Here is a 15,659-nt window from a genome sequence, read left to right as displayed (position 1 = left end):
CGTTCGCCTTCATCCGTGTCCCGGTAAACAACGTCCAGGCAGCAGCGAGTTGCCTCCCGGCCAAACAGCGACGCGCTTCCAAGGCGACGGCTTTCCTCCAGGTTCCGGCCACTGAATTATTCTGCAGGACTTTCGCGCGTCCGCCTCTCCGAGCGTCGCGATGATGCTTTCACGAGCGTCTTGACTTTGAAGCTCTCGCAAATCAGCGTCGTCCTTCCTCTTCCGCTTAGGAAGAAGGCCTTGTGTCCCTGAAACACTGAAACAGACGCGGCGTGCTTTTGTCGCCACCCAAGGGCTCCGGGGTTGGCTGGCGGCGGCCTGGCGGCCCGGCGGCCGAAGTGCGGCAGTGCGGCGCTGGAGGGGGAGGTTAGGGCGTAGTTCCAGCAGGTGCTCGGTGGCCGTCGACCTCAGCCTGTGGCTGCCGGCTGCCTCTGGCGTGGCGCGCTGCCGCGGCCGCGCGGCGCAACTCACGGCCCCTGCCGTGGCCGCGGCGAGGCGACGGTGGCGCGGCCGATACAAGCACGGGTACCGGCGGCGTGGCGGTGCCGGTGGTGCCGCGTGGCGGGCGTGGCGAGCCCACAGCCCACGGCCCGCGGTAGTGGCGACTCCAGCGACTCCAGCGCGGCAGGCTCCAGTGCGGCCAAGGCCCTGCCCGGCTAGGTTCCCCTCTCTCCGTACCGCGCGCTGGCCGCGCTCTCCAGTGGCGGTTCCAGGCCGCCAGCTTGTCCAGGCAGTCCAGGCAGTCAGGGCCCCGGCACGCTGGACCATTGTTCGCCACTGCATCGGCCGAGTGCTTGGCAAGGGACCCGAAGGGACGCGGAGGGACCGTCCCTTGATGACACGATACATAATGCATAGCGTTGGCTGCCAGCCCGGAGCGCCCGGAGCTTGGACCTTCTCGCTCGGCGCTCGGCCTCGCCGCGTCTCCCCGAAGGCAGAAGGAAGGCAGCGGTGCATCGCAGACAGTGGACGCCGTGCTCGAAGCCAGCATCCACCGGCGGCAAGGCCCAGGGAGGTTCCTCTTCCTCGCCCGGGTTGATGTGCGCAGTAAGGGCGTGCCGGCCGGGCGGAGCCATGGGCCTTGGTGGAGCGTGGAGCGGGGCAGTCAGACATCGATTTATCTTGTACAGTGCCGAGGCGAGGCAGCAAGGCGAGGACTGAGGTCATCACAGTGTTAGCCCGTCCTGTCCTCCCACGCCGTCGCGGGTCCGGACGTCTGCTTCCAGTGACGAGGACGAGCGTTCTGGTGACACGCCGATGCGCGGCCTGCCCCGCACGGCCTGCAGGCTTGCACCGCGCGCCCCGCTCCACACAGCGACGCTCTTAACCGGCGTTCGGCGTCGGCGCCTCTCGCGGCCGGCGAGGCGGTGCAGGCTGAGGTGCAGGCCGAGGTGCGCCCCGTGCTCGCCGAGCCGGAGGCTAACGGAAGATAGAGGCGCGAGCCTTTGCCGCCTTCCCCTCCCAGCTGTTGCTCACCCCTCCCCCACCTCCCTTTGGCCCGCGGCGTGTCTCTTGATCTGCTCGTCGTGCACACTGTATGGATTAGGGCATTGATCGGACCCGGCCTTAGGTGGCCGAGGGCGCCGAGGGCAAGGCTGCCAGGGCTTACGCGGTCTTTCATGGCCAGGGGCGCGGTTGGGCTTGCTCTCGGCCTTGGTGGTGCTTGGTTGGGTCCCTGAAGGCAGCCTGAGCAGCCTCCCTCGTTGAGGGTGTAGCCCCGTAGCCCCAATGGACTACAGCATGGATAGGTAGTCCTGTCGAACAGAGCTGCGTGGCGCCATGGCCCCTGCGAAGATCAAGGTAGGCAGTCCCGTCGAACAGGCCTGCGTTACGGGACTGCCTATCCACCAGGCGCTATGGCCCCTGCGAAGATGAAGGTAGGCAGTCCCGTCGAACAGGCCTGCGTTACGGGACTGCCTATCCACCAGGCGCTATGGCCCCTGCGAAGATCAAGGTAGGCAGTCCCGTCGAACAGGCCTGCGTTACGGGACTGCCTACTCGCCAGGCGCTATGGCCCCTGCGAAGATCAAGGTAGGCAGTCCCGTCGAACAGGCCTGCGTTACGGGACTGCCTATCCACCAGGCAGGCCCTGCGAAGATCAAGTAGCAGCCTCCCGTCGAACAGGCCTGCGTTACGGGACTGCCTACACGCCAGGCGCCTGTCTCTGGCCTCCCTGCCGTGCCTTCGAGCCGTGCCAAATCCAGCGCAGAGGCCAGCGCGGGGAGCGTCGGCGTCGGTTCCACGCCGGTCTTTGGGGAAGGTACTCGGGGTGGAGCTAGCTAGCCAGCTCATTGCATGTGCGCGTTTCGTTCCATTGCCCCCGCTGCACCCTCACCCTCCGTCCCTACCCCTGTCTAACCCCCGCGCCCCCAGCCCCCAACCCACCCCGGCGGGACTCGCGGGGGCTCAGAGGGTCCCCGAGGGGGCACCCTGGGTGCCCCACCCACTCACCCACCCACCGCCAGGCGGCCCGGCCTGTGATAAGCAAGCAGTGGGGTGGTGCAGCGCTCCCCCCGCCCACACCCCCCTCCCCCTTCCGGCCGGGCGGGGAAGGGGTGGGGGTGAAAGGGAAAGTGGCTTTGGAAAGAGTTGTCGTCGCTCGTCCCGGCCGTCCCGGCCCTCCGAGGTTGCGGCAGGGCTGTGTGCCTGTGCGCGCGGCCTGTGCCCTTTCCTTTGTTTGTCTGCCACGGCCCGGCCCAGCTAGGTCCAGCTAGGCCCAGCCAAGCCCGGCCTGGTCTGGTTTTGCCACCAGCCCACCCCGCTGGTGACATCAGACTGGGAGTTATCGGCCTCTCTCACACTCACGAGGCGTGTCGTCGGGGTGCGAGAGAGACTTCGCCGGCGCGTGGGCTGGAGCCAAGGCTGGGGCTGCGGGCTGCGCTTCTCACCTGCGGACACCCCGGACGCACTTGGGCCACCTGTCGCCCGCCGTGCCGCCGTGGCCGTGCCGCCGGCGGGGCGAAGTGGCCAAGCGAGGCGGAAGGTGCAGGCAGCCCCGCCCTGCAACCCCGCGGCCCCGCGGCCGGGCCCCCGCTTGGGCACCCCACTTGGGGCACCGTGTGCAGGGCGGCAGGGCGGCAGGGCGACCGCAGTAGCGGCGGTACGGCGCCCCCGCCACGCCCCGCCACGCCCCGTATCGATTCCGGGCGTGGAGTGGAGTAGCGTTGCGCGGGGAGCGTGGCTCGGAAGCGTGGCCGAGCCCGGCCCGTCTGAACCCTCGCGCCCTTAGCTCACCCCGGCGGCCCGGCGTGCGGACCCTCTTCGCCGTGGCGCCGGCCGGGCCGCTCACGCTCCCCCTCGTCAACCACCTCCGCCACGCCACGAACCCCGCACGGAGCCTCGCCGCAGTTTCCTTCTTTCCACTGATCGGCCCCGCGTCCGCTTACACGCCGCTCCTCCCCAGCAAGGCCATCAAGGCCCTCCCCATGGCCGCTACCCGTGCGCCCACCTGTTCCGCTGCGCCGGATGTGCCTATTCGTTTTCAGAGACCGAACAGTGCTGTCTCTCTCGCGCTCCTGTGTCTTCCCGAGGAGTGTGAACGAAAAGTTCGGAATGAGTGTGAAGGCGCGCAGACGCCGGCCGGGCCGGGTTCGGCCCGCCGCCTTAGAGGCCTCGCCGAGTGCCTCTGGGGTGCGCGGTCTCCCTATGGCCGCGTCGTCCGCGTCATCGGCATCTTTCGCGCCACTCGCTCCCCTTTGCGCGACCTTGGCTCACCCTAAGGGCGCGCCGACCCCGTGGACCCCGTGGACCCCGTGGACCCTCAGGGCCTCGGCCTGCTGCTGCACTCATACGCGGAGCCTCGCAGATAAGGCAGCGCGCGGTGCTGCGTCGCCCTGTCTCTCTCGCACCCATGCGGGACGCCCCATGAGTGCGGGAGAGACAGCGCGACAAAGTGCTGTTTACAGACGCCGCTGCGAGGGCGAGGGCGAGAACCGCGGGAAGAGCGCGCTGCCTGGACTGCTTTTGTTTGGTAATCCACGCAAGGGCGTCCCTGTCGGTCCCTGTCGGTGCAGATACTCCACTCGGCCGCACCTGTTACGCTATCTATTGGTCGTCATGGTGACGCCGTTATCACTGACACCATGACACACAGGTCCGACGGCGGCACGGCGGCCGAGGAGTGGGCGGGGCGGAAAGGCCGCCAGGGTTCAGCAGAAGCGCGCCCTGGCGGCCCTGGCGGTGCTGCCTTGGCTGGCTCACCGGGGCTGCGCCCGCCCGGAAGGCCTGCCGCCGGTCTGTTGCGTGCTCCACTTGAGGAGCTCCCCGGCCACTCGAAGGCAGGCCGCGTGCGTGGCGCGCGTGCTGCGCGTCGTCCACGTAGTCGCATGACTCGGTGGCGGCGTGGCGGCAGCGCGGTGCCAGCGCGACGCGTTACGTTCGTTAGCGCTGATTCTCAGCATGTGGTGGATCGCCTCGGCGCGGATCGGGGTCAGTATGCGGGAAGACAACAAGGGTGGGGGCAGCTCCCTCCGGGCCTCGGGCATGTCCCCTAATGTCATCGAGGTGGAGTGGAAGGACGGCGACGACACGACGGCGAGGCGCCGATGAGGGGAACGTCCCCCTTCCCTTCCCTTCCCCAGGACCACGCCCTTCCCTTCGCCAGCTTGCCAGCCCAACGGCCGCGCGGCATGCGAGACCCGCGAGACTCGCGGAGGGACTCGCGGACTCGCGGAACAGGAAATTGAACATCTCTACGGCGCGCGGTGTTTCACACCCCCGAGTGGGGAGGAGGGAGGGGACGGCGTCGTCGGCGTGCGGGACGCGTCGCAGCGGGCTTGGTGGCGCCCTCTGCCGGGGACCCAGCCCTTCTGGGCGCCCCTGGGCCCCTGGCCTTTGGCTTCCCCTCCCCTGCGAACAGGTGGCTGGGCCGACGGAACCGACGGCACAGGCGTGGAGGCGAGGCGGATTTGGTGGGGTGGGGTGGGGTGGGGGACGGACCGCCCGACGCAGCCCGCGAGCCCCAACAGAGCCTTCTATCCGAACGGCGCCTGCGAGCCGCGAGCACCAAGAGTGAGCAGCCCCAGGCCGGTGTCGTGCCATTGAATGTTCCGTTCAAAGAAGTGTAATTAGGGGTACATTTATCGCGCCGGGGGGCACAACTATCACGCGCGATGACTGCACCCCGATACGTTCATGGTGGGGGTGCATCCATCGTCCCACACCGGCCAGGCCCAGCACTGTACGGTTCCCCCCGGTCCCGTCACTGTACCAGGACTGGCCTAGCGCCGGTAGGCCATCCGTGGTGCGGCCCCGCCCAGCCGCGCGGCGGCCGGCCTACCTGTCGGGGGTCGGGGTGTTTACATTGCCGATGCGAGCCTGTTTCTGTTTTCGGCCCGCGAACCGCACTGCATGGAATGGCAAGGTGCGGAGGAGGGGGGCGGGTTGGGCACCGCTGGGCCCTGACTGCCTTGGCCGTGCCTTGGCCGTCGGGGCGCTGTTGCCGCGACGACGAGGCGCAGGCCAAGGCGCAGGCGACGCAGGCAATGGAGGCAAGGCCCGCGGGACGGTGATGGCGGGAAAGAGTCTCGGGAAGGCGTCGGCAGTGCCCAGGGCCGTGGCCCAGTGCCGGCCACTGCTTCAAAAAGATCATTTCACCCTTTTCGGCCTGAATCTTCCCCTCAGTCGTCCGCGCACCTGCCCCCAGACAGCACGGTGAGGCCTTGGCGTGGCCTTGGCCTTGCAAGATAAGGTTCGGACGGGGAAGATGGAGCCACGGCCGTCGCAGCACGCCGGCGACGTCGACGACAGACTCCGCGTCTGCAGTGATTGCTCGCGCGCCAGTTTGAATTTGGCGCCAATTCGGCGTCGGCGAACAGGCCCCAGCAGCTTCCGGCCACTTTCACCGCTTGGCCGCGGCACCGCGGCACCGCCACGTAATGCGACTGGCTGCGTTCGGGCTTGGGGCCGCGCTGCGCCGTGCCGCGCCAAGGCCGAACGCCCAACGGGGCACTCCCGCAATGCAGCGGCCCGTCGTACGCCCCAGCCACCGCGCCGGCAGTGCGGGTACGCGCGGGGCGCAGCGCGCAGCGGCCACCAGCCGAAAGCCGAGTAATTTTAGCCAACTATTTCAAGTCCACCCGCGAAAGTGAAGGGGCGGTGGCGGTGGCGGGTTTGGCAGTGGACTGGGCTCGGCGCCCCGCCCTCGTGACGCTCTCCTCGGCCCAGCGGCCCAGCGGCCTGCCCTGCGGCACCCGCGGGCACGGCGACTTGGTCCTCGTCCAGCACGGCGGCACGGCGGCACGGCGAGCGGCATGAAAACAACAAGTCTCGTATCGCGCAAACGCCGCGCCCGGGACGGTCCAAGTCGCCGCTTGCGAGCGATACAGGCAAGCACCGCTGGGAGCTTCATCTCTCTCTCACACACTGATGGGACGTTCCGCACGGGTGCGAGAGAGAGAGAAACAGAACGTCGAAGCGCTGTTCTGCATGGGCTTAGGCTGCAGCCGCGACGGCGGGCCGTCATAGGCAGGGCAGGGTGGGCCGTGCACGGACGCGAGCTCCAGCCGACGCCAGGACGCCAGCACCCAAGGCTGCACGGGGACGGACGGGGGATGGACGGGGATGGCCGCGGCGGCGCCGTGGAAGGGGCTGCCGGGGGCTGCCGGGGGCTGCGCTGTCGCGGGGGCCGCGTGGGGTGGCGGGGTGGCGCCAACCCTCACTCTCTCTTTCACACCCCTTCAGCTCCAGAGCACGCCAGGCCCGTCCCCTCCCCTCCCCCTCCCCTCCCCCTTCCCCTCCCCCTTCCCCGGCCTTCTCGCCGCGTCGAGCGCACTGCGCGGCATTCGAACCCGGGCGCCGCAGTCGAACAAGCCAGCTCTGTCTCTCTCGCGCCGCCACGCAGCGGCCCGTGAGTGCGCGACAGAGACAGGCCAGCGGAACGAACGGCTGTGAGGCTTGGGCCGAGGCTTGGGCAGGGGCAGCCAGGCAGCACCAAATGCATCGCCGCTTGGCGCCAATTTTTTTGCTGGGAGTGCGCCGTGCTGGGCGCTGGGCTGCGCTGCACCGCGCGCCGCGGCGTGCCGGTGTGGCCCCGTGGCGGGGAAGGGAAGGGGCCTGACTGCCTTCCTCGTGCCCGCCGCCCCGCCGCCCCGCCGCCCCCACTCCGGCTTTCCGCGCTCCGCTCCGCGCCTCACGTGGTGCGCTGCCGCCGCTGGTGGGGGCGCTGGCTGCGCTGGGAGCTCGCGGGGAGTGGGGAGTGGGGGGTGGGGAGTGGGGGTAGCACGTGGCCGGGAGAAGGGCGGGGTCCGCGGTGTCCGCGGGGGGCTGGCGAGGCGAGGTGACGTGTCGTGTACTCGACACTCAGCCTCCAAGCATCGGGACTCGGGGACTCGGCACGATCGCGGCGTTCTTGGCGGCGGATAGGTTCGATAGGCAGTCTGCCACGATGGCGCGTTGCTGGAAGCGGCTGGGGAACGAGCTGGAAGAGCAGCCTCCAGCCGACCGGCCGGCCGGTACGCCCGTACTCCAGGGTGCCGTCCGGGCCGGGCCAAGCGGCCAAGCGGCCAAGCCGGGGGGACCGGTTCCCCGGGACTCATGTCCGCGCGGCTGCCCCCCCCCCCTCCCGCGCGCCTCTTGGCGGGAAAGGGCCTCGTGCAACAAAGCACAGCGAGCACAGCGAGCGGCTCGGCCCGAGTGCAAGCAGGGTTTCCAGTTTCCACGTGGACTCCAAGGGCCCTTCCCTTCCCTTCCCTTCCATTCCCTCCTGCGCGCCTCGGAGCGACTCGTTGACCCTGGGCACGCCGGTCGCACACGCCGAAACAATCCCGAAGACGATCTCAACGCGCTTGTTATTGTGCACGCCCCCTCTCCCTTCTCCACTCCCGCGTACCTCCGAATCTCGCGAGAGGATCGTGCAGCGCGCCCTCGCCCCGCCCCGCCCCGCCCCGCCGTGCAGAGCCGTGCTTAGCGATTTCCCCCCGCCCCCTTACGCCGCCCTTGCCGGGTGCAGGGACCGGCTTGCATGCCCCCCCCCCCCCCGCAGTCCTCGTCGAGCCGAAGAATGGCCGCACGACTGTGTTCCTCTCGGCCTCGAAGCCAGCACGCCGCCCTGGAGTCCTGGAGTCCCGCAGTCCTGGAGGGAGCTGGAACAAAAGCCGAAAGCCCTTCTCGCTGCTCGCGCCGCGCCATGCCGGCCGCCTGTCCTGTCCGGCCGCCGGGTCGGGCGACTCGCCGGCACAGAGCCCGGCCCGGCGCTCAGCCGCGCAAGATAAGTTGCCGATGTCCCAGGCGCGGCTTGCCACCGTGGCCGCGGACCGCCGCCACGCACACAAACATACTCACGCACGCACGCACGCACACGCGGCCCGGTGAACCGCACCTTCCGTGCCCCGTGCCCCGGCGCGCCACTGCGCCGTAACTCATGCACAGGCCGCGACAAAATAACAGTTGTCGTTATTGGGCGACGCGGGGCGTGATTTACGAGGTCGGCGGCAGGCTCGGCGCCCGATGCCCGGCCCGCCCGGCCAGCGAGCGCGGTGGCGAGGCTACCAGGCCCTACCAAGCGCTGCCGACCGCTACCGACCGTGTCCAGCAGGCTGACTGTCTCTCTCGCACCAACTGGAGCGTACCACGCACGGGTGCGAGAGAGACGGTGCGACGGCAGGACTGCTCGGAGGCGCTGCCAGGCGCTACCGGGCGCACCAGGGTCTCGAGTGGCCGTGTGTGTGTTATCAGGACCAAGCCGCTGTTTGTTTACGTCAAGTTAAGCCGGACGGCCGGCCGGGCCGCGCGGTGCGCAATCGCCAGCGGAATTCGCAGTCCGTCGACGCGGTCCGCGCTCCGCCATGCTGGCCGTGGCCAAGCTCGCCCCTCGGCTGCCCGTCGGCGGCGTGGCTGTCGTGTCCGGCTCTGCGCCGCTCTGCGCGTTCACCCGCTGGCCGCGTGGACGTGGACGTGCGTCGTTCGGCGCCACCGCGCCAGCGTCCCCGCGGCCCGGGGTATCTCTGTTTGTCCTTCCCCCGCGGCGCGACGTGGGGCGACGCGCTGCGACGCGCGCCTCGACTTCGCCTCGCCGCGGCCTGAGTTGCCGCGGCCTCCCACAGATGGCGGCACTGGTAGTGGCGTGACGGCGCAGCGGCGCAGCGCTCGGCCGCGGGCCTGGGCCAGGGCCGCTGGGGCTCGCGGGGTGGTGTCCATCGCGGCCCAGCCCCGTCCCCCACAAGAGTCCTACAGCGTCTTGGAGTAGTGCGCGCCCGGCGGGTTGATTCGGAGCACTCGCTCCCTTACAAAATCAGTCTTCTGCACTCCAGGTGTCTGTCCAGCTTGGAGCCCGCTGGGCCCGCCGGAGCGCCGTGGCGGCAGGCAACCGCCAGCCGCGCCTGTGCGGCGGCACGGCCTACCCTCCAGGCTGAACAGCGCTGCCTCTCTGTCTCGCACTTCTTCGGCCGTCTTATGCGGGTGCGAGAGGGCCAGAGCGTCTGCCGGCTGCGAGGCGCGCGGGGGCGGCATAGCAACAGGTGCGGGGGTGGGTGTGGGCCGCAAGGCCGGCCTGGGGGTGGCAGGGCAGCCGGGGCTTCCGACCCACCCCCAGGACGGCCCGAGCCTCGGCCCGAGCCCTCCCATTGCCATGGGTCACTCACAACCTAAGGCTCACATCGGCGTTCTTCGGTTAAAACTGACTTTCATCGGAAGTGTACCTGCGGGATGCAAGATGCCAATCTCAGGTCCTCGGCCACCACATCGATTATGGTGACCGGCGGCCGGTGGCCCCACACTGCCCGAAATAGAAAGCGAGATTGGAGACCGATTAAACACCTCTCCTGTGTTTCGTACTGAATTTCGTCCACTGCTCAACTAAGTTTCGTTTCCCTTTGTTGCAGGTATGTACGCTGGCCTCTATGCTGGACCAAATTTCCTGGCGGGCGCAAAACTAGGGCCGTCTGGTAAGAGTTTCGCGAGATGTACCGATGCTCGAGAGCACTCTCGGCCAGCATTGATGGGTCTGTTTTAAGTGCGAGGGCTGAGTACACGTACAAATCACCTGTATGGTGGCCGATAAACATGTAGTGTAGTCACGCCATGGTCTGCGTTCACGCCCGAGCACCGCGCCCGACTCTTCACCCTATCTGCGTTCACGCCCGAGCACCGCGTCAGACTCTTCCCGAGCACCGCGCCAGACTCTTCACCCCGTCTGCATTCTCGCCCGAGCACCGCGTCAGACTCTTCACCCCGTCTGCATTCTCGCCCGAGCACCGCGTCAGACTCTTCACCCCGTCTGCATTCTCGCCCGAGCACCGCGTCAGACTCTTCACCCCGTCTGCATTCACGCCCGAGCACCGCGTCAGACTCCGACCACCGGGACCGCCTGGCCGACCCTTCGCCTTCATGCATGTGGAACGCCGAGGTGCGAAGCGGTGCGAAGCCACGGTGCGGCATAGATACAGGCGCGATAGAGCCGGGAGCCGGCTGCAGGCAGACTCCGAACAGTGCTTCGTCGCCCTGTCTCTCTCGCACCTCCACGCACCGCCCCATGCGGCCCCGTGGGTGCGACAGAGACGGAAGGGCAGTTCGGAGCCAGCCTGCTGCTGCCGGGCTGTCGTACCTGCCCTGGCCCTCTACGTATAAGAGCCCTCGGCGAGGGGAGGGGGAGGGTCAGTCACTCCGTCATACGCCAGTTCAGCGACCATCTTGAGATCACGGCATGCTAATGGCCCCCGTGAATATTGCATACGGCAGCTGCGGAGTGGATTATCGCGGAGCCCGAAAGCCGAGCCCCGCCCCGCCCCACCCCACCCCGCCCCGCCCCGTCACAGTCGTCACGTGACACGTGACAGCCCCCTCCGGAAATGGACAGGACACTCTTCCTCTTGACCATGCAGCTGGAGGGTAGGCCGGCCTTGGACGCCACTGCGGCCTCGGGCGCGAGGCGGTGTCCGTGTTGTTGACCCGCGGGGTTTGGGGTTGCTGCACCCGCTGGGCCGCCGGATGCATCCAGGATGCATCCTGCACGCATACCCCTACCTCTGCCGTGTGTTTTGCCGCGGACCCTGGACGACCCCACAGACACACGCACAGGTACACTCTCTCACACACTCACACAGACACGCACTTATCGCGGGGCGGGGCGCGTCAAGTGCGGCACTCGCCATTCAATCGCGGCGGGGCGGGGCGGGGCGGGGGCGGGGCGGGGCGGGGGCGGGCGGGGGCGGGGCGGCACCAGCAACACGCACTGGGCGTCGGGAGTTATTCTGGCCTGTCTCCCAAACGGCGCGCGGGAAGCTTGGAAATTGAAACCGAGCCTGCTGCCTGCAACGGCTGACTCGCGAGGCGGCCAGGAATCGAGTGCCGACGCGATCCTGGCCTACCTCACGTGAGCCGCGCCGTGGCGTGCCGCACAGCGCCGCGCCGCGTGACCCGCCGACGCGGTTGTACAATGAAAACGGTCCGCGAAAACCACCTCACGCTCACACCGTGGCCGCCCGGCTGGCCTTATCTGGGACCGCGAGTAAAGAGCGAAGCAGCGAAGCCTGATAAGCTGCCCCGCCCCGCCCCGCCCCGCCGCGGCCACCCTGCCCGCCGTGCACGCTGTCCGGGCCGGGCGGCTTCGTCTGGGCCGCTGTTTCGGCCATGCTGCTGGTGCTGGCCTGTGCTGCCGAACACTGCCGTCGTCGCTCTGTCTCGCTCCCACTCATGGAGAGCCCCGCAGGGGTCGAGAGAGATTCGCCTCGCCGCCGCCTGTCGGGAAGTCGAGTGGGCAAACGGAACGCACGATAGCGAGGCAGCGAGGCAGAGAGCGCGGCCCGTGGCGATAATGCAGCGACCAGCCCTCGTCTCTAGTCTCGTGCGGCCGAAAGGCCGGCACGGGGCGCGGGCTGCAGCACTGCAGTGGAGTAACGTCCTTCCCCATTTCCGCCCCCACCCCGCCGTCCCGTCGCCCTCCGCGAGCTGGCAGGTTCGGTCGCGCGCCCCGGCTGGCGATCACGTACCCGATAACGGAGTTCAATGTTCAAAGGCCGGTTTAGCCTAGCCCGTGGGTTTGGGGTTCGGGGTTTAGGATTTAGGGTGGAGGTCACAGACCTGCCGAGGGAAGCGCGGAGGGGGTGCACTGTGGGGTAACTCCCACCGACGACGTTCCCAAACTCGCCGCCAACTCGTTTTTATGGCCGGCTATTGAGTTTGCTGCCGCCTGCCGCTTCCTCGGGGTAAGTTTTGGCGCGCGGAATAAGGTAGTTCTGGAGCGGTAACACTGTAACGTGACTGGAAATGGAATGGGGTAAGAAGCAGCACCCACACCGACGCCGACCGCCGACCCCGCCTCGGGGTGCTGCTGGGGGCAGCAGGCGGGCCGGGTCACACAGTGGGCCAGAAGAACGGTGGAGGCGGCCAAACCTCTAGACGCGTTTTGAGCTCCAGACTCGCTAAATGGATTGCTCTCTGAACGAGGAATCCATTTGTGGGGTCACACGTTCGGTTCGAGGCCTGTTTAGCGACTCTGGAGCTCAAAACGCGCCTAGAGTTTTGGCCACCTCCGCCGGTCATCTGGCCCACTGTGGGTCACCCGGTTATCCTACACTGCGAGGAGGGCGTGTCCTCGTCCCTGTCCTTCGCACTCACGGAGCGCACCAATCGGGTGAGAGAGAGATAGACAGACCCACGAGGTTCGCGGACCTTCCATCCGCAAGCGCGAGTCCTGACAGAGGACTCGACAGACAGTTGCGCCATTTTCCGTGTGCACACACAAACACACACAATCGCGCCGTGACGCTATAAAACGCTTTCCCTCTCAAGCCCTGCCTGAGCAGATAGCCACCGCGTGTCCGAGGCATTCTTCATCCTCGGCGACGCAGTAGTTGTTGTCGTAGTTGCCTGTCGTTTTTACAGCCGCAGGATCGCGTCTGCGTAAGCAGCAGGACTCTCACCGCCTCGATAAGATTCCCGCGCCGCTCGGGAGCCATGCTGCCGGCATGCTGCAGCCATGCCGCGCACGCCGTTTGGCCACGTTTGTCGTCTTAATCATTCCGCTCGGTTTTTGAAGGTGTCGGAATGTGGGCCAGGGCTTCGGCTTCGGGATGCAGGGCGGCCCACCGCGGCCCCGGCCAGGGCCCCGGCCAGGGCGACGAGGCGCTGCCAAAACGGCCACCACGGGCAGCGTCGCTCTGTCTCCCTCGCACCCCTGCGGCACGCGCCATGAGTGCAAGAGAGACCGGTCGCTGTTCGGAATCAGTCTGCAGTGTGCCTGCACGAGTGGCACCGCGCCGCAGTGCGTTCGTGGCCCTTCCACGTGAGTCCGCGGTCTCGTGCTCCACGACGGCGAGCCTTGGCAGAGCGGAGGACCGAAATATGCGTGCAAGAATTCCCGAGGATTTCCCAAGAAGGCCAGAAGAACCCCAACACCCCTCGCCGACGGCCGGGTCGGGGTCCGGGTCCGCACTCCTCCGACATTCGCACTGCTGCTGGTCGTGCTGGTCGTCTCGCTGCACGTCGCTTTCGTTGATCTGTCTCTCTCGCACTCCGCCCTTGGCCCCCCGCCGCGCCGTGCCCCTGCATCGTGCTGCTCTGGCGGCCCTGGCGGCCCTGGCGGCGGCGTGGCGGCCCCTAGGACCCACTGGCAATGGCGGCCACGAGGACACGAGGGCCCCGTCGACGCTGGCGGAGTCATTCCGAATCCGAACCTTGGTGGCGCCGCTCCATTGGGCGTTCGGGTGCCCCTCAGGTCTGCGAGGGAGAGAGAGAGAGGCACTGTGCGGCGTCTTGTGACGTCACCTCCTGCCGTCGCCATCCTGGTCCGCGTCTTCGGCCCCATCCTCGGCATTTTTCTCTCTCCCCCGTCCCGTTCGATTACGCGACGCAGCGCTTGCTTCGCGCTTCGCCTGCTCGGGGTGACAATGGGCGTCGCGCTGGTCGCGCTTGGCGAGGGCTATTTGAGTCCGCGCCCCATCAGGAGCAGAGCGGGCCGCCCCGCCCCGCCCCGCCCCGCCCCGCCCCGCCCCGGCGGCACACGCAACCTGAAAATACATAAGAAGGCCGCATTATCCAATCACGGAAAGTCGATCAATAAGTTCCAGCCGCTGTTCGCGTCCTGGGACTCCTGCTCGGAAAGCTCGTCCGTTAAACCGCCCCGACCGGCGGGACTGGCGCCTCCTCACGAACCCCAACAAGTGCGAGTGTGTGCACCTCGCTGTCACCCCGAGCTGTCACCCCGAGCCGAGCAGGGGTTTGCGAGCCCAGCCGGGCCGGCCGGGGAGCCGCGCCGTGACGTCGGAGATCATGAGACTGGCGGCGCGGCCGCGGCGGGCCGGCCGGCAGGGCGCTAGTGGTGGTGGGGGCGCCGCGCGGGGCCGCGCCGGGCCGGGCGGGCCGGTGTGGTGTCTCGACCGGCGGGGGCTCAGTGCTCGGTGGCAGCGCGGCGCAAACGGCACGGTCGGGCGCAACAGCGGGCGAGCCGTCTCAGCCAACGCAGTGTTGGCGCCCAGCCACGACAGGAGCCCGGCGACCGGCCGAGCGGCAGTGCCGAGGGCAGTGCAGGCAGCCACCCCGTCTAGCCCTACTTGAACCACCCCCATGTGACGCAGCACGCGAAGCAAGCCGAGGTGCTGTCCCCCAGTGACGTGTCCAGTGTCCAGTGCAGTGCCGACGGCGCCGACGTGCGTGCGACTGTGCGACCCCCCGAGTGCCACTCGGAGTGCCACGATAATGGGTGTGCTGGTGGGCGAGGCCCCCAAGTCGTTCGCGCTGCTGTCCGCCTCCGCCTCCGCCAGGGCCAAGGAGGACCTGGGCGCGATGGTGGGCCGCGGCCGCTTCCACGACGAGGACGAGGATGACGAGGACGAGGAGCGGCGGCGTTACGCGGCCCGGCCTGACGGGCCTGACGGGCCGGACGCCGTCGGCGCGCAGCCGGACAAGGGCGAGCTGCACTGGGCGCCGCCGCCGCCGCGTCCCAAGAAGACCTGGATCAGGCACTTCTTCGCCAATGGTACGGTATGACACTCACTCGGCGACGTCGCCATGTCGTCCTGGCGGGCTTATCGGGCACGGCGTGGCGTGCCACGGCCGCAAACACGCTCACGTGAAGGCGGCAAACAACACAGCACCCGCGCCGCTGTGTGCGTGTGTCTGTGTGTCTGTTAGACCGTGCCGCTGCCGAAACTATCGCTAACCCGCGAAGGTCCTCCTACCGATGCCCTCACTCGAGCGCGCGCACTCACACACACTCACTCCCTCGTAGAGACACACACACATACACACACACACACACACACACACACACACACACACACACACAGACCCACCGCCCCCGCTAGCCCGAGGCTGCTGTGGACAAGTCGGGCGCCTTGCGCAACCGCTCCAAAGATAACACGCGACGCGCCCCGCCTCGTAACGCCACCGCGGGCACGCAGACTGCACGCAGTGTCCCCCCCCCCTCCCCATCCCGCGTCCGGAGAGATGGGGCCGCGGTCTTCTTGAGGCAGGTTGTATGCATGCCTTTTTCCGGTCGTCGCTAATACGGTGACTCACTCGCTGCAGCGCCACCGCCACTAATCGCGCATGGCCGCCGCGGGCCTCGGGCCGCCCACACCGTCTTGCGGTGGAGTGGAGGGGCACTGCACTGCCAAAGCCTTGGCCAGAGCCGGCCGACGCCGCGAGCTTGCAAGGTGTGTGGTACCTGGCCCTGCGCCGCCAACGGGGCTTCGTCGCTCTGTCTCTCTCGCGCCGCAGCGCAA

At 68.3% G+C, this 15,659-nt stretch overlaps 1 protein-coding gene across 7 annotated transcripts in view; it reads left to right on the top strand.

Annotated features, from left to right (window-relative positions):
• Positions 1-15,659, top strand: part of LOC117643051 (flocculation protein FLO11-like) — a 37,940-nt gene that overhangs the window by 1,210 nt on the left and 21,071 nt on the right. For 2 of the 7 annotated variants that reach the window (XM_034381695.1, XM_034381694.1), the window contains exon 1: positions 9,540-9,881. The exons of 2 other annotated variants lie outside the window; for them this stretch is intronic. In XM_034381695.1, coding sequence (XP_034237586.1) covers positions 9,821-9,881 — 61 coding nt within the window. In that variant the 5' untranslated portion in view covers positions 9,540-9,820. Of the gene's footprint in view, positions 1-9,538; positions 9,882-14,343; positions 14,912-15,659 lie in introns of those variants that run through there. 3 more of the 7 variants (XM_034381690.1, XM_034381689.1, XM_034381691.1) reach the window with 2 other exon arrangements.

Source organism: Thrips palmi, unplaced genomic scaffold (genome assembly GCF_012932325.1).
Source record: "Thrips palmi isolate BJ-2018 unplaced genomic scaffold, TpBJ-2018v1 HiC_scaffold_16, whole genome shotgun sequence".
NCBI lineage: Eukaryota > Metazoa > Arthropoda > Insecta > Thysanoptera > Thripidae > Thrips > Thrips palmi.
Note: the sequence above shows the minus strand (reverse complement) of the source record. Positions and strands in the feature narration are given on the sequence as shown.